The sequence below is a fragment of the Octopus bimaculoides genome, chromosome 13 (genome assembly GCF_046866305.1).
Source record: "Octopus bimaculoides isolate indiv1 chromosome 13, ASM4686630v1, whole genome shotgun sequence".
In the NCBI taxonomy this organism is placed as follows: domain Eukaryota; kingdom Metazoa; phylum Mollusca; class Cephalopoda; order Octopoda; family Octopodidae; genus Octopus; species Octopus bimaculoides.
Window position 1 is genome coordinate 63,730,093 of NC_142940.1, and position 23,378 is coordinate 63,753,470.

The 23,378-nt window shown below is 36.9% G+C and overlaps 1 protein-coding gene across 3 annotated transcripts in view; it reads left to right on the forward strand.

Moving 5' to 3' along the window:
* Positions 1-234: 234 nt before the first annotated feature.
* LOC106884276 (cytoplasmic FMR1-interacting protein) overlaps positions 235-23,378 on the forward strand; it is a 45,896-nt gene continuing 22,752 nt past the window's right edge. The window contains exons 1-6 of one of the 3 annotated variants that reach the window (XM_014935580.3): positions 235-323; positions 17,865-18,129; positions 19,183-19,260; positions 20,078-20,179; positions 21,387-21,556; positions 22,153-22,378. In XM_014935580.3, the coding sequence (XP_014791066.1) occupies positions 17,917-18,129; positions 19,183-19,260; positions 20,078-20,179; positions 21,387-21,556; positions 22,153-22,378 (789 nt within the window). In that variant the 5' untranslated portion in view covers positions 235-323; positions 17,865-17,916. Of the gene's footprint in view, positions 324-2,296; positions 2,399-15,529; positions 16,099-17,864; positions 18,130-19,182; positions 19,261-20,077; positions 20,180-21,386; positions 21,557-22,152; positions 22,379-23,378 lie in introns of those variants that run through there. The other 2 variants (XM_014935570.3, XM_014935588.3) reach the window with 2 other exon arrangements.

A 23,378-nucleotide genomic window follows, 5' to 3' on the forward strand; every position in this document is an offset into this window, starting at 1 on the left:
ATGTAGAGAGATAGATAAGACAGTTAAGCGAATTTATTTCTATTTCTTTAATTTATTCAATATTTATTAATGTATTGTCACGATGATATAATGCATAAAACAGCAATAAAATATGATGTTTCAAAAAACCAAAAAGGCGTTCAGGACGTTGTCTGTGACATTAGCTTCTGCGTGTAGTAGCAGCAAAGATCACTTTGAGGGCGAAACACCAGAGTAGTGTCCCTTGCAATGCTTTATAAAATGTTAATATGTTGTCAGGTGATGTGCAGGTATGATTTCTTACAACCGTGAAATGATACAGAAATATCTTCTTAGCTTCACTGGTATTTATAGACACACCCTTTTTTCTCCTCCCCCTTACTTTTCTTCTTCTTGTGAGATTTATTAAATTAACAGCTACAAAATTTAATTAGACTATGCGTTAATTTAAAGACTAACACATAATTTTTTTCCCCTCATTGAAATTGTATTATGAATGGGAAATTGTGAAGCTTCGTTTTTGAGATTACATAAAAGAAAGTAACAAGAATCGTTGTTGTATTTTCAACTTCATGTCTTTCCATTTAGTATTCTGTTATTTTATTTTGAAATATTTATAAATAATAATATGTAATATTATTTGTTTCGTTTTGTTTTTGTTGTTGTTTTTCTTTTTCTTCCCCTGTGTTGTTCCTTGTGGAAATCCGCGTACATGTAAACCCAACATCTATTTGGTGGTCAGGCACGTGACAAACTGTTTTAATGTTATTGTACCTCGCAGCAGAACATCAGGTGGGGTACGGCGGCTCTCGATTTTGCTCGATCGAGGTTTATGGAATAATAAAACAATAATAGTGATTTCTAACACAGGCACAAGGTCTCGAGTCTGGGGGAGAGGGGTTAAGGGTACAGTCGTCTATATTGACTTCAAGACATGATTTATACTTCGTTTTCTTTTCTTTTTTTTTTATCTACCCCCAGAAGGATTAAAGTTGAAGTTAACTACGACAGGATTTGAACTCAGAACGCAAAGGGCCGTAACCAAATGCTGCATGGCATTTTGTTTGATATTCTAACGCATCTGACGATTCATTGCAATAATAATAATAATTATTATTATTTATAATTTAGGCACAGGGCCGGCAATCTTCTAGAGCAGGGCTAGTTAATTGCATTGACCCTAATTTTTGACTGGTACTTTATTTTATCGACCTCGTAGGAATGAAAGGCAACGCTGACTTCAGCAGAATTTGAGCTCAGAACATGAAGAGCCGAAATTCTTTTTTCCAAAGCTCGGACAATTCTGGCAATCCATATATATATATATATATATATATATATATATATATATATATATATATATATAATATGGTTCCTAACATTGACACAAGGCTAGAAATTTAGGAGAGGGAGCAGTCAATTATATTGATCCCAGTCAGTACTTCCCTAGTACTTTATAGACTCCGAAAGGGTGGAAGATGAAGTTAACCTCAACGGGATTTGAACTCAAATAGTGAAACGGCGGAATAAATAGCCAAAAGAATTGTATCCAACGTTCCAACAACTGAGTTAATCCACTGCCTTTTTGACTGACTTCCAAAGCTTCAGATTCTTATCTTTTCCGACATTCCCCAAGTTTATTCGCGATTGTAACTTCCGAGAATCGAAACCGAGTTGCCGCTTCTGTTGACCGGAGACTTCTCTCTACAGTGTTTACTAGACTTTCTAATAATAATTATAATTCTAACTGGGGTTTTTTTCCCCTCGTTTATTTTCATTTCGTTTCTTATGAAATAAACTCTGCAAAAAATCCTAATATAACGTACATTATGATTTCTTCAGCAGATTTACCAGTTTAGGATTGGGGCTTAACTGACCGAATTTACTTCTAAATATTACTGTTACGATAAGCGGTAATCAGCCAAGAAATGAATTTGCCCTCCCATACTGCTGTTTCAATACCAATTAAGAATACCCACCCTCATCCCTGACAACCCCAAAATATATAAAACAAATATTTAGAAAATATTTTTTTAAAACATTATTATCCATATGAATAATATATTTTTGAAATTTTTGATAAACTTATAAATATATGCAAATGTTTTAATACGAAATAAATGAATCGGTCTTTAAATCGTGATATTATGAAGCGTAAAATTATTAAGGAGGTTGATTGGAACGGATAGGATAATGCGAAGAATCCGTTAAGTATTGGAAATGGTAGTTAAAACAAGTTTAAAAAATGAATAATGGAGGTCGGGTTTCGGAATTCACTGGTTCCAAGTCAGGTTTTGTAAAGAACCATTTTGGTACCGGAAGTCGCCATAAGCCAGCTTGGTTGAATGTAAAACCGAATGTAGTCTAGCGATTTTTTTTTGATTCTTCCATGTAGCTGGTCAACTTAGTCGTCTATTCTGTAAGTACTTTTAATTTCTAGTTGCTTCAACTTGATTTCGAAACACCATGTATAGCGATTCCATCAGCGTACGGCCTTGTTTTCCTCGCCGCACTCCGTTGGTAATAGAGGAGGGGAGGGCAAGAAAGAAATCCAAACCAAAAACTCATTGTTACAGCTTTCACTTTATTCTTTCCTTTTTTAAGTAAATATTATGATTATCCTCATCATTTCTCTCATTATTACTCTAACTGTTAATATATCGCTCCTTAATTCTGCTAACAAGTAAACTAATCAGGAATCTGGTGTCTTCAGGGGTTCATTTTCGCTACATAGTGTGTAGGAAAAGCTAGTTTTTGGTTACAAACAATTATTATAATCATTATTATTATTACTAATACTAATAATAATAATATTAAGTCTTATCTTACTATCTCCCCATAAAGCTTTTGCTTTCCACTATATATATATATATATATATATATATATATATATATATATATATATATATATATTATTGGTGGATTTGTCCCAAATCTGTAAAGCTTTATATGACTAGTCACCGATTAAGATGAGAATTTCTCTTCAGCTGTTTATTTATCTATTCACTGTGATCTGCTCTGTTTAAGCTTATTGTTGAAGGTGTGGTACATTCCACAGAAATGCTCTGATTATGTGAGTGTGTTTAGATAGATAGAACGGGGCGTGTGTGTGTATGTATATATATATATATATATATATGTAGCTGATTGCTGAGGAAGTGTATATAAATATAATCCTTTGTAGAAGTGCAATGTATATAGAATAGTGTTGACAATGACTTCGAAGTTTCGGTTAGCTAAGCTGTTGATACTGTTCTTGTTAAAAGATAATACATTTATACTCTACATAATGTATTGAGTAATCCTTCAGTTTAATGCAAAATTGTTTTTTATTATTACTTAACATTAAAACGCTATATATATATAGAGAGAGAGACACACACACGCACGCACTCTGCTATGGATTGCATTATTTTTGTACACTTCTGTATGTAATGTTTATGATATAAAAAAATAATAATTTGACTTCTCGAGTTTCGCCTATCGGCTGATCGCTCCCCATATTCCCTCCATCTACACACACACACACACACACAGTTGATTAGTATTGTTTTGCATGCATATTATTTTACATATCTTTCTATTCTGACCACATATACATACATATTTATATGTATATATACATACACACACACACATATATAAGTTATTGTAAACGCACGCACATACACACACATATGAATGCGCGATCCTCTCCTTATTCTAAATGTTAGAAATGCTGGCATCGCTTTAATAGGACTGTCGTAAAAATATTTCGTTCCTCTCTACTTCTCACTTCCTTTCCGTAATTTCTTCTGCTGCTGATTTATTTTGATTCCAAAAGTGGGTTAACTTGTCTAAATGCAATATACACATCCTCTCTCTCTCTCTCTTTCTGCGCCCTTTATTTTCTCTATCGCCTCCATCCATCTGTCTATATACTATTTGTCTCATCCTGCCTCCTTTTACTTATATATATATATATATATATATATATATATATATATATATATATATATATATATATATATATATATATATATCTGTGTGTTTCCGTGCACAATGTGGTATGAATTAGTTAACTGAGGCTGCATATTTCTGCAAGCTCGCTCTAGTCTTACACATTCACATTCCTTGCCATTGTTCATCTCGTCTTAATGCATGTAGGAAATGCATGAACATCACAACCTATGCTTTCACTTCTGCAGAAGCACTCTGATGTGTATGTATAGAATGTTGAGTAAATCCGATATCCTCTCGGTTTCTGAAGATTTGAAGTTGTAGTTGTCTAGTCCCAAAGTCAGCACTGATCATGATCAAGCAGGCCCATGATCAAAGACATTCTAGCCATGCCATCTTACTCGGACTTAGTGTAGCCAACACTACATCATCCAATGTATCCGTTATTTTAATGGACGGTTTTGGGGTCTTTTATACATACATATATATATATATATATATATATATAAGATGGTTGGGATTTCGTTGCTATTTCTAGCATGTCTCCGTCTGGGATGTTGTTCAGTCAGGCACCGTAGTGTGCTGAATTCACAAGACCCGGTTTCGATTCCCAGCTGGCACAGTTTTACCCGTGTTACTTAATACTCCTAGAAAAGGCATAATCGTTTCGGTTTTATTATCTCTTCCTTTTTTTAAAGATCGAAGGCACCATTCTTGCTTAGATCATGTCATTTTGACTTCGATCGCTCGTTTAAACTTCGCCGAATTATTTCTTTCCTTTCTTTCCTTCGAATTATTGCTGTCACAACATCTTTTTAGTTTGCCTTGTAGATTCGAAGCTGTATGGCTGTTTAAAAGAAATCGTTTCTATTATTGATGCTACGACTTTCGTCTATTAAATACCGGAATGGATAGCTTGAGAAAGTCGGTTAATCAGACCAAATGTGTTTTACTCTACCTGATAAAAAATATTCCGGCTTAAAAACTGTTCTGAAAAATGCATTGTTTCTTATTTAGAAAGATATTTTGGCAAAATAAATACACAAACACACCCTACTACTACTACTACTACTATACGCACACACTTCCCCCTTCTCCTCTCTCTTTGTGTGGCTGTCTGTTAGTCTATAAATCTTTGTCAGTCTGTGTACACACACTTTACAGTGTGGATGTATATGTTGTAATCAAGGCCCCATTTTCGATACATATTATCTAGCATCCAGTCTTTGACACTTCAGTTTTTGTGTTTGTTTGTTTTTTTGGTTTGTTTTTTCCTTCTCTTTCAAAATTGAAGAATTTCCTATGACAGGCCTGACTGAAGTTATAGTTGTTATTAGTACTAAACTATTCTCACCCATGTTTCACTAATATTGAATTATTATTATTATTATTTATTCGATGTGTTCAGTTCCCCCCCCCCCCCCGGCAAGCCGAGATAACGGACCTGTTTCGCTACTCGTCATTGTCGTAATAACTTCCTCCATTTCCCTTACTGAATGTCAGTAGGAGAGGCATATATGACGCCACTGCCATTCCCATCCCCCACCCCACCTTTTCTTTGGAACATCGGACTGTAAGCTTTGCTTCTTAAGACATTGATTGTTAACCATCGTCTTCATCACCTTTACTACTACTACAACTACTACTAATACTAGTGTGAAATATTCAGCAATATCAAATAGAAGACACTGAATATGAATATACCTATGCTGTGTGTGTGTGTGTGTGTGTAGCTAGAGCAGCTCTGGTGGTTCTCAGTTTCATAGTTCTGTTTATGTGTATAGCTTATTAACAGACATGTTAGGAGTGTATATGTGGTTTGTGATGGGTGTTGTCTGCATATGTAAGAGTGTCAAGTCACTAGATGTGTGTGTGTGTACACACATACTTACACCCACACATACACACACAAGAGACTAGCATTAATTTCCTATCAAAAGCACACAAACCACACCCACCCATATCTGTTACCATTACTCCAAAATACAGCAACCAACACTTGTTCACTAAATGTAATTTTCATTTTATTTTTGTTACTTGAGGAAACAGACATCCGTTGTATCTTGCTTAGTTTTTTGTTTCTTTTATTTTAACATTTTTTCTACATTTTTTTTTTCACTATTGACACATCTATCTATCTATGCAACTAATAACCACAGTAATTATATTAATAGTTGTTTCTAATTTAAGCACAAGGCCAGCAGTTTTGAAGAGAGTTGGGTGGGCTGGTTGATTACATCGACACCAATATTTGACTGGCACTCTTTTCTTTTTGCCGACCTCAAAAGGTTGAAAGGCAAAGTCAATCCCAATCATATTTGAACTTGCAACGTAAAGAGCCAGCACAAATGCTGTCCAATGACTCTCATACTTCTAAATACAAGACATTTTTAAAAGAGACGGTGGAGTTAAAAGCAGGACTGTGGAGTCAAAACAAAAAGCTTCGACTCCGACTCCACAGCCCTTGTTAAAAGTGAAGGCACGTGGCTTAAGTGGTTAGGGTATTCGGCTTACAACCAGAAAGTCGTGAGTTCAGTTCCTGATAGCTTGTTGTGTCCTTGTGCAAGACCCCTTTTAATGAAATAGTTTTTTTTAATGTTTACATCTGCTCAATGTTTCAATCAGTTTGATCACCAATCATCATCATCATCAGAAGTCTAGTTCTTGGATATGTCCAGAGTACCAGGCTGGAACCTTTATTTCTAAAAAGTAGTAACACTCTTATCCGCTGTGTCAGAACATACCTGATTCTTCATTTAAAAGGTTGGACATTTTAAATCTGATGCCATTCTTTTGTTGATTTGCCATCAACATCACCAAACCCCTAAACTTTGTGTAATCCAGCCAAGTAAGTGTTTCAACGATGCAGCCCTACTCATTTCTGATAATTAGCTGGGGTTTAGCCCTTCAGGATGTCAAATGATGATCTTAATAAACATACACGTGAAAGTCCTTATCGATGCTTAAATGTATGATGATGATGTTTTAGCTTTGAGAAGACATTGATATATAAATGTGAAACCAGATTAATGTTTAAGTAGGGGCTCTCCTTCAGGGTGAATTTCTGTTTTCTGACATTCTTCCATAATCAAGAAATGGCCAGGTTTAAGAGGTCTAACCTGTACTTATTTTATGAACTCTAGAAAAAGAATGGTAAACAAAGTCTATATGTCAGTAGGGCAAAATAATTTGTTCAACTTTGCAGACATAGGCGCAGGCGTGGCTGTGTGGTAAGAAGCTTGCTTCCCAATCATATGATCCCAGGCTCAGTCCCACTGCATGGCACCTACTATAGCCTTGGGCCAATCAATGCCTTGTGAGTGGATTTGGTAGATGGAAACAGAAAGAAGCCTGTCATGTGTGTCTGTGTTTGCCCCCTACCATCGCTTGACAACTGATGTTGGTGTGTTTACGTCCCTGTAACTTAGCAGTTCGGCAAAAGTGTCCAATAGAATAAGTACTGGGCTTACAAAGAATAAGTCCTGGGGTCGATTTGTTCGACTAAAGGTGGTGCTCCAGCATGGCTACAGTCAAATGACTGAAACAAGTAAAAGAATAAAAGAATATCACTAGTTGTACAGTTTCAGTTTGTTGCTTGATCTCATACCCTTCTCCTGTCTCTAAGACATCATTGTCTTAATAATCATCATTGTCATCATTTTACATCCACTTTTCTCTGCTGACATGGATTGGATGGGTCATTATAGTCTGAGTCAGTTCTGATTTGGACTCTGTACCTTTCCAGATAAAATGGTGACCATTTTTGGTTGGGTTTCTAAGGCTAGATGCCATTGCAAATGATAACTATTTTACAGAGTGTATGGGTGCGTTTTATGACACCAGCAGTAACAATGTCTTTTCCCTGGCAAGTCTAAAGGGTCTTTTTGTCATTCAAGGCAACATAACAGCCACATGTCGGTTGTTGGTGAGGAGGTTGAGTAGGAAAGAACATGACTGGAATTGAAATGAATGAAGAGCGACAGTGTACATGATATACAAATACATGATAGCAGAAAACCATTACCTAGGGCCAGTTAAGGAAGCCTGATCTAGGGTTTCCCTGATTACCTGGAGTAGAAGTTCTCTTCCAGCTGTATTCACCAGGCTGCTAACATAATTGGAGTCAACCCGTTCACTTAATTATGCTATTGTTTCTTTCAATTATTTTCTATGGTTAAAAGTATTCTGTCAATGTCATGATACTCTCAAATACAATACATGCAATGTATATTTTGTACCTCTCCCCCTCTTCTCCTTCATTCTCTCTCTTTCCCTCTGTGTCTACACAAACACACTCACACATACAACACTATTACACTTGACAACTTGTATCTGTTAAATGAACAATTCTTAGTTTCCTACACAAATTCCGAGAATTGTTCTTTTTTTTATGATGTCAGTTAGATTGAACCAGTGTGTTTTCCATTTGATTATGAGTGTGAGTGAGGTCTCTTTCTCTAACCTACGCCCATCCTTGTGTCTGTGACAGAGGCTGGAAAGCACTCGGCTAAATACGTAATGGTATATTGTTTAATCTATCCCTTTGAAGTAGACAAAAAAGAAACAAAATACAACTCCAGCACTGACTTCATAAAAATTCACCGCAGACACTATTTCCTTGAAATATATAACCTTCTACAACGATTATTAAGGTAGCAAGCTGGCAGAAGATGATTAGCACACCTGACGAAATGCTTAGCTGTACTTCGTCCATCCTTACGTTCACAGTTCAAATTTCACTGAGGTCAACTGACCTGATACTAATGTACTAAGAAATTTTTTCTACATAGAATTGGGAGCACTGATCAAAATGTTTACAGTATTTAGTTAAAAGCCTTCATGTTTCGAGTTCAAATCCTATCAGTTATCATGCTATTTTCTATCCTCTGGCAGGGCTAATTAAATAATTACCAGTCATGTTTGATAACTTAATTGAGGATCCTTTTGATTGTCTTTTGTATAGAATGTCACATCAACATCAAATGGAAATTGTAGTTGTGATCCCCGTGCCAGTGGCACATAAAAAGTACCATCTGAACATGGCCGATGCCAGCGCCGCTTTGACTGGCTTCCGTGCCAGTGGCACGTAAAAAGCACCAACCGATCGTGGTTGGTGTTAGGAAGGGCATCCAGCTGTAGAAACATTGCCAGATCAGACTGGAGCCTGGTGCAGCCTCCTGGCTTCCCAGACCCTGGTCGAACCGTCCAACCCATGCCAGCATGGAAAACAGACATTAAACGATGATGATCAGTGTGGGATGTGCAATAAAGAGCAACAGAGATTGTTTAGAGTACAATTTACTTAGTTTGGCTGTGTGTGTGTGTGTGTGTGTGTGGATGCATGGATTTGCTTGGTTTTATAGGAGTTCCGTTGAGCTACATTTACTAATACAAATCATGGTTCTTGTGGTGGGGGTGGGGGGATATATATCATGATCATCATCTTGTATGTGCATGTGAAGAGGGTGAGAGAGTGGAGGGTTGGGGTTATAATTCATGTGGTGAGAATTGATGAGAACAAAGTAATAAATTCAGTGGCAGCCGGTAATGAGAGCAGAATTAGGTCATCACAGAACGTTTACAGTTGATGACAATTTGAAAATAATAGAAGCAACACTATCCTTTTTTTTTTCATTTTGTTGTTTTCTTTTTTTCTTCTTTTACCAGGCTGAGTATGTTTCTCCTTTTAAGAGATCTTTATCATGGTTAGATGCTCAGCATAACTTCATCCACCACCAGTTGTGAAGCAAGTGGTATAGGTTACCCTGTATGAAATACTACAGCACAGTCTCTGTTTGAGGATTTAAACATGTAATCATAATTAGAGGTGGTGGGTGGGGAATGTCTTCTTAAGCAATTGACTTGCTAGAAATAGCAGTCAAATTGCTTTTAAATCTCTCCTATTTTGTCTTACATAAAAGAACACAATAGATGATGTAGACCTTTGAAGACTGTGTAAGTTTGCTCAGACAGGACTAACCTGAGGCTAAGCAACAAATTAGAAGGGATTGTGAGTTTATTATTAATTACTGAATTCATATACACCCAGTACACACTGAAAAGTTGTCGGAAAGGCATTCAGCCATAGGAATCATGCTAATGCTGATATGGGGCACAGTGCTGCCCTGTGGCTCATCAGACCCTATCAGCATGGAAAATTTGTAACTTATAATTATGCAATTAGGATCTTTGTTTTTCTTTTTTTTTTTTTATTATTTCTCCATTTGGAGGTGTAAAATTGCCAAATTCATGGTTGTCAACATTCATAGTCTTCTGCAAGAGTTGTTGATGCCGGTATGTTGTACTATTGCTATTTTATAGTAGGCTTGTTGTGTTTGTAAGACAACAGATATATCTATATATACACATTTATACATACATGCACACACACACACATCTACGTGCATCAATTTATGGAAATATTTTGTATAATAACAGTATTTTGAAGAACCCACTCAAGATGTCATAAGTGCATACTTTCCCCCACTTAATGATGCCACTCCTCGGTTTCTCTTCTATTTCAGCATGTCATTTGCTCTTTGACAAATCTTCTTGCCATTCAATCCTTATAATTACCGAGCTGCCTGATACTGCTCTTCATCCTATGTTAGTGACCCTAACCCTCAATCATCCAAGCTAAAGTGTTCCTCCTTTTAACCTTTTCAGATCCCTAACTTTTTATGAAATACTGTTTTTTTGTGTTTTCCTGTTTTCTTGAAGTAAATCATGAATTTGAAGGAATTGAGTAAAGATAGATTTTATACAAATTTTAGTTTTGCATTTGAAACAAAAAACAATAAAAGATTCTTATGTAGAATTGTTAGAAAGTGGAAATTTTAACATGTACACTTCAAGGCTTTGAAAAAAGGGCGGTTTTATACAATAAAAAAAAAGGGGTTTTAGGTGTGGTGATAACAAAAGTATTAAATAAAATTCATTTAAAAAAATGTTACTACATGATATTGGTAAATTCCAGATGATAAAATTCTTGTATTGTCTTTTATATATGAATCTTTTGTTATTTACATAAACATTGACTCACAATTTAATTATAAGGGAACAAAGAAAGAAAAAAATTAAGGTGTTGGGGATTAAGCAGTAATTGAGTACTACAGAGCCAGAGCAGGTTTCAGCCAGGCTGGTATTGAAAGGGTTAAAGTTATTTATGAGTCATTTACACGGATTGGAATAGTTAGCAATAAGATGTAGCAAATGGTTTCTTCCTCTTCCATCCTGCAAAGGTCACAAACTCTGCCCATCCTCTGATGACAAAACCAGAAATGAATTTGTTTTTGCTAAAATGAAAGTCTATTCCTGTCAGAAGAAATAGAGTTACAAAAGTGTTAATTAACTTTTCTATATAGGCTCCAGTTTTCAAAATTGTCATAAATAATAGAAAAATGGTAACAAATTGACAGAGAGATTGGAACACCAGATAGAATGCTTTGCTGTATGTGTTTCTTGCTTTCTGACACTCGAGTTCAAATCATGTCACGGTCTACTTTGACTTTCACCAATAAGTAAAGTGGTAATTCTGTACCGGATTCTGTACCACCCCCTCTCTCTCCTCTCCTCCCTCTCTCGCCTCCTTTCGCTCTCTTTCCTTCCCTCTTTCCTCCCTTTTCTCCTTTTCCCTCTGTCTTACTTCAAGAGTCTAGGCTTGTCACATTAAGTCATGTTGAGCTGACCTGAGAATTGTGTTAAGAGTCCATATTCCTGTAGAATACTTGGCCACTCGTATCTTAATTTCATGAGTTGGAATTGAGTTGGTTGAGCAACTGAATGTTCATCTTTGAGACCTGTGGGAAATCCACATTCATCATTATCATCACCATCATTATTTGTCCAGGCTGATATAGATTGGACAAGTTCATCTTGTTCAAAGTTACTGTCCTCCCCCTGACAAGTTGAAGGACCATGTTTCTCTCTCGTAAATTTCATTTTGAGTTTGGTTTCTCCCACTGGATGGCCTTCCTAACACCACACTCTTTGTAGAGTATACTGGGTACATTTCATTGTTGCACCAGCACTAGAGAGGGTATCATGTCCTTGACAGCACTGAAGGGTCCACTTGACCCTCTGGTATCTCAGCTTCATTGCTTATCACTTTACATGACGTACTGGATGTGTTTTATTGTGGCACCGGCATTGGTGGGATTGCCACTTCACTTTAATGCCTGATTGTATTGTGTTATATCTTAAAAAGTATGAAACAGATGACAGGGTTTATAAAAGTTATAAATTCATATTTGTTTTTTATTAAAATGAATCCCAGGCACAAAGCAGTGTATCTGAACTTGCTGTGACCTTGTCAAAGTGTTGCCCATGTGCATGGGACATACTTGAGCCGAGATTGAAGTATGGCTTTGCTCTCAGTTTGTACGAATTTTATGAAATGTTTACTCAACATGGTTTGCCACTCATATTACAGTAATACATCACAGCATATCAAATTTTAAGTATGTCTCATCTTATTATATCGAAAGGGACTAAATCATATTCAATTCTATCTTTCAGATAAATCTCAACTGACATTTTCATGTTTCTTATCTCCCATTCTCTCCATGTCTTTTCTGTCACATAGTATTACATTTCAAGTGTGACATACAACAAAATGAAATATTTGTTTTCCTGATTAAAAGAAAATAAGTTTTTACTTTCCTCTCCCTTCTACCCCACTGCCATTCTTACAACAATACATGCACAACAACACCTATGCCATGTCATGGCTGGTGTCCTTAGGGGAGTGTTCGGTGTCAGAAATATTAGAACAGTAGACTAAGTGTATTAAATTCCTCCCTCTAAGCTCCCGGTTCAACTCTCGTCACCTAGAAAAACAAGATGTGGGAGTGTGCTTGCTTGATTTCTTTCTGCTCTTCAAACATCATCCACATTCAGGGCCCATATTAAACTACTATGCAACAAACACATGCATTATATAATCTAATCTTCATTCAGGGAGAAAATCCTGTTATTATCAGCAGAGATTGTCACTCCCTAAATTCAGTCCATATTTTTACTCTAAGTTCAGTGTTTTTGAAATACTTTCCACAAAATAGTTGCATTTCGTCCTTGCACAGCTCATAACTATATCACATCTGAGCTAATTTTCTTTCTAATTAGTTGTGTGTGACTTAACTTTCCTAAACCTGGTCCTTTCTAAAGCAACTTCTCTGTTCTCCCTGATTCATCATAGTCTCACATGTGTCCTACGTTACTGGGTATTTTCAGTGTCTCTGTTGACTGTCCCCAGATGGTCTGCTGCCTACTTTTGCTTTTGGTTTGTCTGGCTGAATAATCATGGTTCTCCACAAAGCTTCTAAGACTGATCATAATATAACGGTAGTTCATTGTGGGTTTGTTTGGAGAATGTAAGTTCTTAGAAGTGGTGGAAAGAAGCTTATGAGTACATCCCCCCCCCCTCCTGCTTCTCGTTAACTGAGGTAATTAATGTAATAATGCTGGTCATACATGTCCTGCAGTGATTAAGAGCAAAGGGTATTTCAACAATATTTGCCAGAAAGAGAACAAGATGTCAGAGGAATATACAAGTCAAAGATACAAGTTTTGCAGGCAGTAATAATAAATGTCACAGATATCAGCAAATATGAGACGAATGCCTGTGTAATAACCCTAACCTAGCATTTACTCTGACTCCATTCGAGTACCCTGTGTCATCAGAGAAAATAGTAGTAAATCTCTTGTATATTTTTGTAAACTGAGTGAGGGAAGTACCGTAACACTCTTACTCCTCGTTGTGGGAGAAATAGCATGCTCTGTTCATGAGTCGCCAGTTCAGAACAAGGCCACTTACTCATATCTAACGAAATAAATCCAAGAAAGAGAGAAAAGATGGATGTAGAGTGTAAGAGGAAAGAGTCCTGTTTAAAATTAATGGCAAAGACACACCCCTCCTAGTGATGCCATTTGCTGGGAGTACGTAGGTGGATATACCATCTCGTGCTGGTCTGGCTGAACTCAAACTCTCTTGTCACAGACACACTGTGTCTATGCTATTTTGTGGAATAACTAACTTTCTACAAAATTTCAGAACTGAATCTTGACATACTTTCTAAATATTCCAAGTATTCCATGTCCTACTTTACTCACAAAGATTGTCTTTTACTAGTTTCAGCCATCAGACTGCAGCCTCACTAGGGTGCCACCTTGAAGAATCTTAGTCAAACTAATTTACTTCAGTACTTAATTTTAAAGCCTAGTGTTTATTCTGTTGGTCTCTTTTGCTGAACTGCTAAGTTACGGGGATGTAAACAAACCAACACCAGTTGTCAAGCGTTGGTGGGAGACAAACACACACACACACATGATGGGCTTGTTTCAGTTTACCAAATTCATTCACAAGGCCTTGGTCAGCCCGGGGCTATAGTAGAAGATACTTGTGCAAGGTACTACGCAGTGGTACAACTGAATGCTTTTCTTGTTGCCAACCCACTGAGTCACCTCTTAACAGCATGTAGGGATGTGGTGTACCTATTCTAAAACCAGGATACATCCAGTAATTACTAAGGTTTGTTTGCAACCCCTAGATTTCCCAAGCAGTCACCCATCCACAAACATGTAGAGTGGACATTGTTTAACCGAATGAATTGTTGAGAACCATTTTAAGACATTCTTGGAGAACATCAATGCTTATTATGATGGTAATGTCTATATATATAAGAAAGGAACAAATAATACAATGTGATTGTAGGTCATGACACCAGGGCAATGCTGGGATGCATTGCCAGGGTGTTGATATTTGAGGGTTTTGTAGTTTTGTCTTAAAATCTAGCTTTTAGCCTGTCATTCAAGAAAACCTTTATAATGGTTTTGATGTCTTTTTTGGCCTCTTCTTTTTGGAATCATGTTCTAATTAGATTTTTAAATTGAACTCAAACAAATCAGAATATTTTCTGCTGTACCCTTCTGGGATTTCTTGCTTATTCATAGAAATTTTAATAAATCTACTCAAGTTTGTAATTCACTAATATTGCAAAATATCTTGATGTTCAGTTTTGGTATCTGTTGAGTTTCCCTAACTATGCAAATACGATTTGCTGTATTTGCTGTTGATATCACAGGGAAACAATAAGCAAACGTGCATTTGTAGATCCTCATCTCTTTTATATAGTGAAGTGCTTTGAGACTGGATGTGTTGTAATTCTTTGTATATTGGCTTCAGTTACATCTGTAAATTACATGTACAACATGTTTTAAGCAGTCATTTATTAAATTAACTTTGATTAGTTAACTTAATTCTGTGTCTTGAGGAAAGGAGAGAGAGAGAGATAATTAAAGAAGGTAAAAGGAAGACCACTATTTAAGTTGTTAATCATTTTATTAGTCAACACCTTGGTTTTAATTAGAGCTCTCAGCCAAAAGTTCTAGGTGCACTTGGAACAGTTGAAAAACAAACTCAACAGTTGGGTTATTCTCGCCCGGAGTGTAATCTTCAATACAACTTCCCCAACACCAACAGACACTTAACAGTTTCTAGCTTTAGGTGTTCATGAAAATTAGAAAACAATAAAAGAAAGAATTTTTTTCCCCTCCTCTTCAAAGATTTGAATAGCTATCATTTTTAAAAAAATATTTTTGTTCTATACAATTCATTCTGAAAGAAATTATATATGAAAGCACCATCATCACATGCTTGTTTAATTTTAGAATATCATAGAATGGTAACAGGTTGTTGGAATTGTGGTGTGGAGTGGTGGTGGTGTCAGTTGGGGAAGAAAAAAACATTACTGTATCGTAGGAATACTGAAAGCTTTCTGCCTCTCATCTGTTTCTCCTCATGTCTTCCACAACGGACAGACCCTGAAGAAGAGTCTGTCAGGAAGAGTTCTGTTGGGAAAAAAAAGACAAAAACAAATTATTTAAGTGTTCTTAAATGAAAGAGAGAGAGAGCAAGAGGGAAAGAGAGTAATTGTCAGAAAGAAAAAAAAAACAGCAAAAACAAAAACCCAAAGGAAACAAGCACACACACACACACACACACACACACACACACACACACACACACACACACACACACACACGCACGCACAGAGAATCTGTCTCAATTATTTCGGCAGTCTCTCTTTTTCACTATCTCGGAAATAACTATTAAATTCCTGTCTCTAATTTACTTGACTGCTGAATACGTTGAAACATTCTTATGACTAGGCTGTTAGGGAGGTAAGTTTGTTATTAATACTGTTGCTATTATTAATATTAGTATTACTACTGTGTTGTTTTACTGATTACTAACCCAAGAACTTGCTACTACAAACTACCACTTTGTGCTATTCAAGGCATAAAGCACAGAAAATAAGCCATTTTGGTTTCTCCTTTATTTATCTTACTTAAACTGTTCTAAACTTGTTGAAAATAAGTCACTTTTTGTCCAGATACAATTTTTTTTTTCTCTCCTTTTTCTTTCCTTTATTTCTTTTTTTTTTTTTGTTTTATTTTACCAAAGAGCACAGTTGTTGTTGTAATTATTATTATTATTATTATCATTAAGGTTGTGAGCTAGCAGAATCGTTAGCACGCCAGGCGAAATGCTTAGCAGTATTTTGTCTGTCTTCATGTTCTGAGTTCAAATGCTGCCAGGGTTGATAAATTAAGTACCAGTTACATACTGAGGTTGATGTAATCGACTTAATCCCTTCTGCCAAATTTGAGGCCTTGTGCTTCCAGTAGAAAGTATTATTATTATTATTATTATTATTATTATTATTATTAGGGTGGCAAGCTGACAGAATCCTTTCACACTGGACAAAATGCTTAGCAACATTCCTTCTGGTTTTACATTCTGAGTTCAAATGCCACTAAAGTTAATTTAGCCTGTCATCCTCTTGGGGTTGATTAAATAAAGTACCTGTCGAGTACTGACATTGATGTAATCGACCAACTCATCCCCCTGAATCTCAAACCTTGTGCCTACAGGAGAAACAAGCTGACAGAATCCTTAGCACCCTGGTCGAAATGCTTAGCATTATTTCATCCATCTTTACATTTTGAGTTCAAATTCTGCTGAGCACAGCTTTGCCTCTCATCCTTTCAGAGTCAATGAAATAAGTACCAGTTGACTACTGGGGTTGATGTAATCGACTAGTCCCTTCCCTCAAAAGTTCCCTCCTTCTGCCTATGCTAGAAAGGATTATTATCAGCTCTACCTTAGCGAAGGCAGAGGTATTGTTTTCAGTCACGTTTGTTTGTTTGTTTGTGGACAAAATATCTCAAGAACCGCTGGATGGATTCGGATGAAACTTTAAGAGATGTTTGGCCTCATAACTAGCACGAACTGATTAGATTTTGGGATCGATCTGGTACCGACAAGGATTCTTGATTATTTTTTGGGTTTTTTACTTAATTTTTGAGAGCGGTCAGGTTCATTTTTAATATTCTTGTTTGTGAGAGCAGTCGAGATTATTTCAGATATTCTCATTTTAAAAATCATCTCTGGCTAATCATTGAGAAGACGTTGGTGTTACCTTGGCTGAGATTTGCACTCTGTGAGTGCTCTTGTTATTATTAGTGTACCCTCACTGCATGGAAACTTGGGTGAGTGTCTTCTACTATAGCCTCAGGCCGACCAAAGCCTTGTGAGCAGATATGGTAAACGGAAAGTGTGTGTGTGTCTTTGAGTTTGTGTTTGTCCCCCAATATCACTTGACAACCAGTGTTGGTGTGTTTACATCCCCTTAAGCTGGGGGCTGGAATACCTTCGTTTGTAAATCTGCTCATTCAGTACTCGCCTGGGGTTAAACGAAAGCCTATAATAGTATGTGAAGAGCTGGTGCCCCAAAGATAGCATAAAGCAGAGACACGATATACTATACACTTGAAAATAGTTGTGGGAATCGACGCTAGAGCTGCAACCTGCTGCTTTTTGTTTTGTTTGTGCTTCAGAGAATTGCATATATCTTGACAGTGGCATCTTGGGCATTTTATTTCAGGAAGCAGCAGCAGCATCTCGTGTGAGTGAGGAGAGGTGCTTAGTGTGTCAGGATGGCATCTGGTGAGAAAATCACACTGTCAGATGCTCTGCAAAATGTCGACGTGTTGGACGAACTGCAGCTACCCGACCAGCAGCCTTGCATTGAGGCACAATCCCTTTCCTTGCACTACCAGGCAAACTTTGATACAAACTTTGAGGACAGAAATGCTTATGTATCCGGTGTGGCAAAATACAAGGAAGAAGCCGCTGTACATGCCGATTTGGTAAGTTCCTTCCATCGTTTCCGATCCTCTCATCCCTGTCCCCTTCACTTTTGATCCTTCCCCACACATACCCACCGCCTTTAACTTTTGATCCTCTTTTTCACTTTTGATCTTTTAGTCCTCTTTTCACTGGTCTCCCCTTTTCACTTTTGATCTTCTGGATCCTCCCCCGTCCCCTACACTTTTGATCCTCTGTGTATCCCCCACTTCATTCTTGATCCTCTGGTCCCCAACTTCTGCACTTCTGATCCTCCTCTTCAGTTTTCATCCTCTGTTCCTCTCTTGCCTCTGGGGATCTGCCCTACTCCCTTTCTTTTCTGAATTTCCAGTTCCACCTTTCTCTTTTGACCCTCTAGTCCAGAGGTCTCTAAAGTGGTTGATATCAACCCCTGGCAAGGTCAAGGGGTCAGTAAATGCACATCTACTTAATTATTATTATTTATTTATTTTCTTATACATGCCTGAGGATCGATGAGGGGTCAAGGATTCCATGAAGGGGGTCGATGGTCTAAAATGTTTGGGAGCCCCTTCTCTAGTCCCTCTTCACTTTCCATCCTCTGGTTCTCTGTTCCTCACTCATCATCCATAGCTTTTAATATAATAAACTGTAAGAATCTACTGCAGATGTCGTTGCAGATGCAGATGCAACAGCACTGCTGCATATTTATTTCATTATTATCTAATTAGATAATTAGATCACAGACTCTGACTCCTCAATTTATGGTATCACTGTTTGTAATTAGATTAATGATATATAGCATGCGCCAGTGGCACGTAAAAAAGTACCATTCAAGCATGGCCGATGCCAGTACCACCTGACTGGCCCTCATGCAGTAACAGTGCTTCGTGACTGATATACTTGTAGGGTTGCATTCAAATGGTTCCATAGCCTTAGAGATGGCAATGAGAAACCACTCCGATCATTTATTTAGTTCTTGATGTTTATTCTTTTGGGAATTCCTTTTATATTCTGGTATAAGTTTCTGATTTCTCTTTCTCTTAATTCAAAACTAACCAAAACTAGCAACGAGCTTTTCTCCTCTTTTTTTCTAGAATCAACTTTTAGAAGAAGGTCAAACTTATGCTGTGATGTTATACACATGGAGATGTTGTTCACGAGCTCTTCCACAGGTAACATTCAGATTTTCCTTCTTTTTAACATTTTTGTCCTTCAATTAAAAATCCTTTCACAAAGTTGTTTGGAAAATGGACCCAGATATGGCTGTGTGGTTAAGAAACACCTTTACGACCATGTGGTTTTGGGTTCAGTCCCATTTTGTGGAACCTCAGTCAAGTGTCTTCTACTACAGCCCTGAGCTAACCAATGCCTTGTGAGTGACTTTGAGAGATGGAAACTATGTGGAAGCTCAATGTATTGTACATGTGATTTTGTGTTTGTCCCCCGCCACTGCTTTACGACCATATGGTGTTTATGTCTCCATAATTTAGCAGTTTGGTCAAAAAGACCGATAGAATTAAAATAAGCACTGTGGTCAATTTATTCAGCTGAAACATTCAGGGCAGTGCTCCAGCATGGCTGCAGCCCATTGAATGCACTAAGTAGAAAAGATAAAAGATGAATTTTTTTTTTCCCTGTGAAAACTTATTTTAAATTTGAAATCAAAAAAATTTATTAGCAACAAAAAAGTTTTTTTATGTTTTTCTCAATATCATCATGGCAAAATGACCATTGAAATAAAATATTCAATTATTCTTGGATAGAAATCGTTTTACTGGTTAATTGTTAACGAGCAAAATAGACCTGTTAATACAGAAAAGACTGAAGATGTTGGCTTTGGATAAAACCTGATTGATTGTTGACCCTCCTTCTCTCCATCTAAGAATTAGTCTGATGTCACATTCTGTTCTGCACATTGGGATTCCTCTGTTAAAAACTGGTTTGTCACTTCTTTTTTACTGATGGTAGCTTTATGCTGTTTCTTTACAGGTAAAAAGCAATGAACAGCCCAACAGAGTTGAAATCTATACAACCATCGTTGAGGTGCTGGAGCCACATGTCTCCAGTTTGATGCGTTTTATGTACTTCCAGGTGAGTGAGACTTCCTTCATCAGAATAGCTCTAATTTGTATAATTACTTGCTCTCTCTCTCTCTCTTTCTTTCTATCTCTCTCTCTCACACACACACACACACACACACACACTTGAAGCTTTTGCTTTTTATGGAAACACTTGAATGCAAAAACTTCAGTGAAGGCAAAAAAGAAAGCATTTGATGATGTTTGTAGGTTAGTAAAATATATTTATTAATAAGAAAATTTAAATTTCATTACTCTGAGTTTTTATATCTGCTGTTGTTAAAACTTGAACAATGGAATTGGTAGCAGATTATGAAAACAAATTTGGTTGGCTTCATGAAAAAAAATAAATTCTAGTTTATATTTTGAACACACACAAACACAATAAAACGCTTTGCTGCTGTAGCATGGACTGAGCTGCTATCTTTTTACTGTATTTATTTACCCCATGTTTTATGTAACTAATGTTACAGTCAAGATTAGAGTTGAGGAGTATTTGTCACATTTATAAAATATTTCCAAATTTTGTAATGAAAGAATGAAATATATAATATTTGATTAATTAACTGATTAATTTGTTGATGTTCCCTCAAAGTAAACTACTAATCAATTCCATGTTGGAAGCCATAAATCTGACAACCACAATCAGTGTATTCTTAACCAACTCAGACACACACGTCTCTCTCTTTTAAAATGTTCACATCTTGATTTTCTCGTCGTATCACACTTTCGACCATTATGCATCAAATCCATGCTCATAGACTGTTGCAGTGTTAGCCATGGATAGCAGAAAGAACAGAATGTCTGAATAAATGCTTTGTATTATTTCATAACATCTTAAAGTGGCGAGCCGACAGAATCGGACAAAATGTTTAGCACTTGTTTGTTCTGAGTAGAAATTCCACTGAAGCCAACTTTACTTTTTAACCATTTGGGGTCACTCTGTGAACAGAGTACCAGTCATGCACTGGGGTTGATGTAATTGACTAGTGCCCTCCCCCAACATTTCAGGCCTTGTGCCTATAGCAGAAAGGATTATTTCATAGCATCTTGAATTCAAATCAGAGCAAGGTTGCTTTGCTTGTCATCTTTTCCAAGAATGTTAAGGTAAGTACCAGCCATGTACCTGATGGTGATTAAAAGCCCTTTCCCTCAAGAGGCCTTATATGTCCAGGGTTGACTATGTACATTTATTTGTGGAAAATTTTCATTCATTTCAGAAACGCGCCATTGAACGGTTCTGCAAAGAAGTCAAGGAGCTGAAACGAAATGATTTTGTCTCAGAAGCCTATCTTCTCACTCTGGGCAAGTTCATCAATATGTTTGCTGAGCTGGATGAGCTAAAAAACATGAAATCCAGTGTCAAAAATGACTATTCAGCATATAAAAGGTAACACTCTGTTTGAAATGTGTATTGTGTGTGTGTGTTCTATCTATTCTCCTATATTAGTGGGGTTTTTTATTGCTATAGCTGGATGTCTTTTGTACACTTCACGTTCTTTGTTATATTTAAAGTAATTGAAAGAAACAGAGAGCATCTCAAAATAAATACAGTAACAAAAGGGTTAATGAAAGACACATTGGAAAACATAATCTATTGTTGACTATATTCTAAGACTGGTTCTCAACCATTTTTTACCTATGGATTTCATTTTGATTCCTCTTTTACTCTGCTGGACCCCCACAACCATTTATTGGGTCCTGTATTTTTTATATTGAAATATTATTAGAAATTGTATTCAAAAAAAAAAAAAGGATAAAAATATTTTGTGTGTTGTAAAAGCATAAGCAATTTATTGGAGACAAATTTTAACAGCAAAATCTTATATGGATCCTGGTTGTGAATCTCTGTTCTAAAAGCTGGAATGATAGTGGTTGGAATGTCTTTTATCATGGGTCTGGTCAGTCGGGACCAATTCAGGGCTAAACATCAACATTGCGTCTTCTTTTTCAAATCTTTATTTAAATTCTTTTCTCTTTTCTCAGAGCTGCTCAGTTTTTAAAAGTGACCTATGAACCGTTAGCGCAACAGGAATCGCAAAATCTTTCTATGTTTTTGGCGACTCAAAATCGCATTCGAACTACTTTAAAGAATGAGCTGATAAATATTGAAGGCTACGAGAATCTTCTATCAGATATTGTCAACATCTGCTTGAACATGTATGAGAACACTATGTATCTAACACCCAGTGAGAAGTATATGTTAGTCAAAGTAAGTACATATAGCAACTTCCATTTTATAACCAGCATGCTGGGGTTTTTTTCTTCCTATTCCATTTGTCTAACATCCATTCTCTCTTTTTTATTATTCCATATTAGAATGGTTAGGCTAGGAATTGGTTTTGAGGCAGAAGTTTACAGACATGCTTGACAGCATCCCACATGTTTTTCTTTCACAGAGTGACCGGTTATACACTCTCTGAGTGGTTGGCGTTAGGAAGGGCATCCAGCTGTAGAAACTCTGCCAAATTAGACTGGAGCCTGGTGTTGCCATCCGGTTTCACCAGTCCTCAGTCAAATCGTCCAACCCATGCTAGCATGGAAAGCGGACGTTAAACGATGATGATGATGATGATGAAGGAATATGAATGTCTCTGCTGTTTTGCTTGAACAATGGCATTCTTGCAAATCCTCACACACACACACATACACAACAACGTTGTAATTTTCCACCTGATCTCCATACTGACCTGGGTTGGACTGATCATCACAGTCTGGGTCACCAGCTGTTGAGAGCCACTACATCCCTAGACTGATGCTCATTTATGTCAGCTTTGGCTTGGTTTCTATGGCTGAATGCCCTTCCCATCACCAACCATGTTACAGAGTACCCTGGGTGCTTTTTACATGGTACCACCACTAGAGAGGTGGAATAAAGGGTCCTCAGAGCGCTAAGCATTCTCTGCTCATTTTACCATCCCCTTAACCAGACGTACGGGGCACATTTTGTGGTACCAGCACTTGAGAGATTCTCTCAACTCATCTGACACTTCAAGGAAGCATGAGTCATGGGATCATACTAGCAGAGGAAGGGTAGTATCTTGTACCCAGAACGATATAGAGCCATGGAAAGTCTATCCCAATGAACTCCATCCAACCTCTGCAAGCAATGGGAAGGGATATTAAAATGATGACAAATATTTTTGTGTAAGAATTATTCCTCTGCTAAATCAATTATTGCATACACAGTGGTGATTGCTGCCATGTAATGG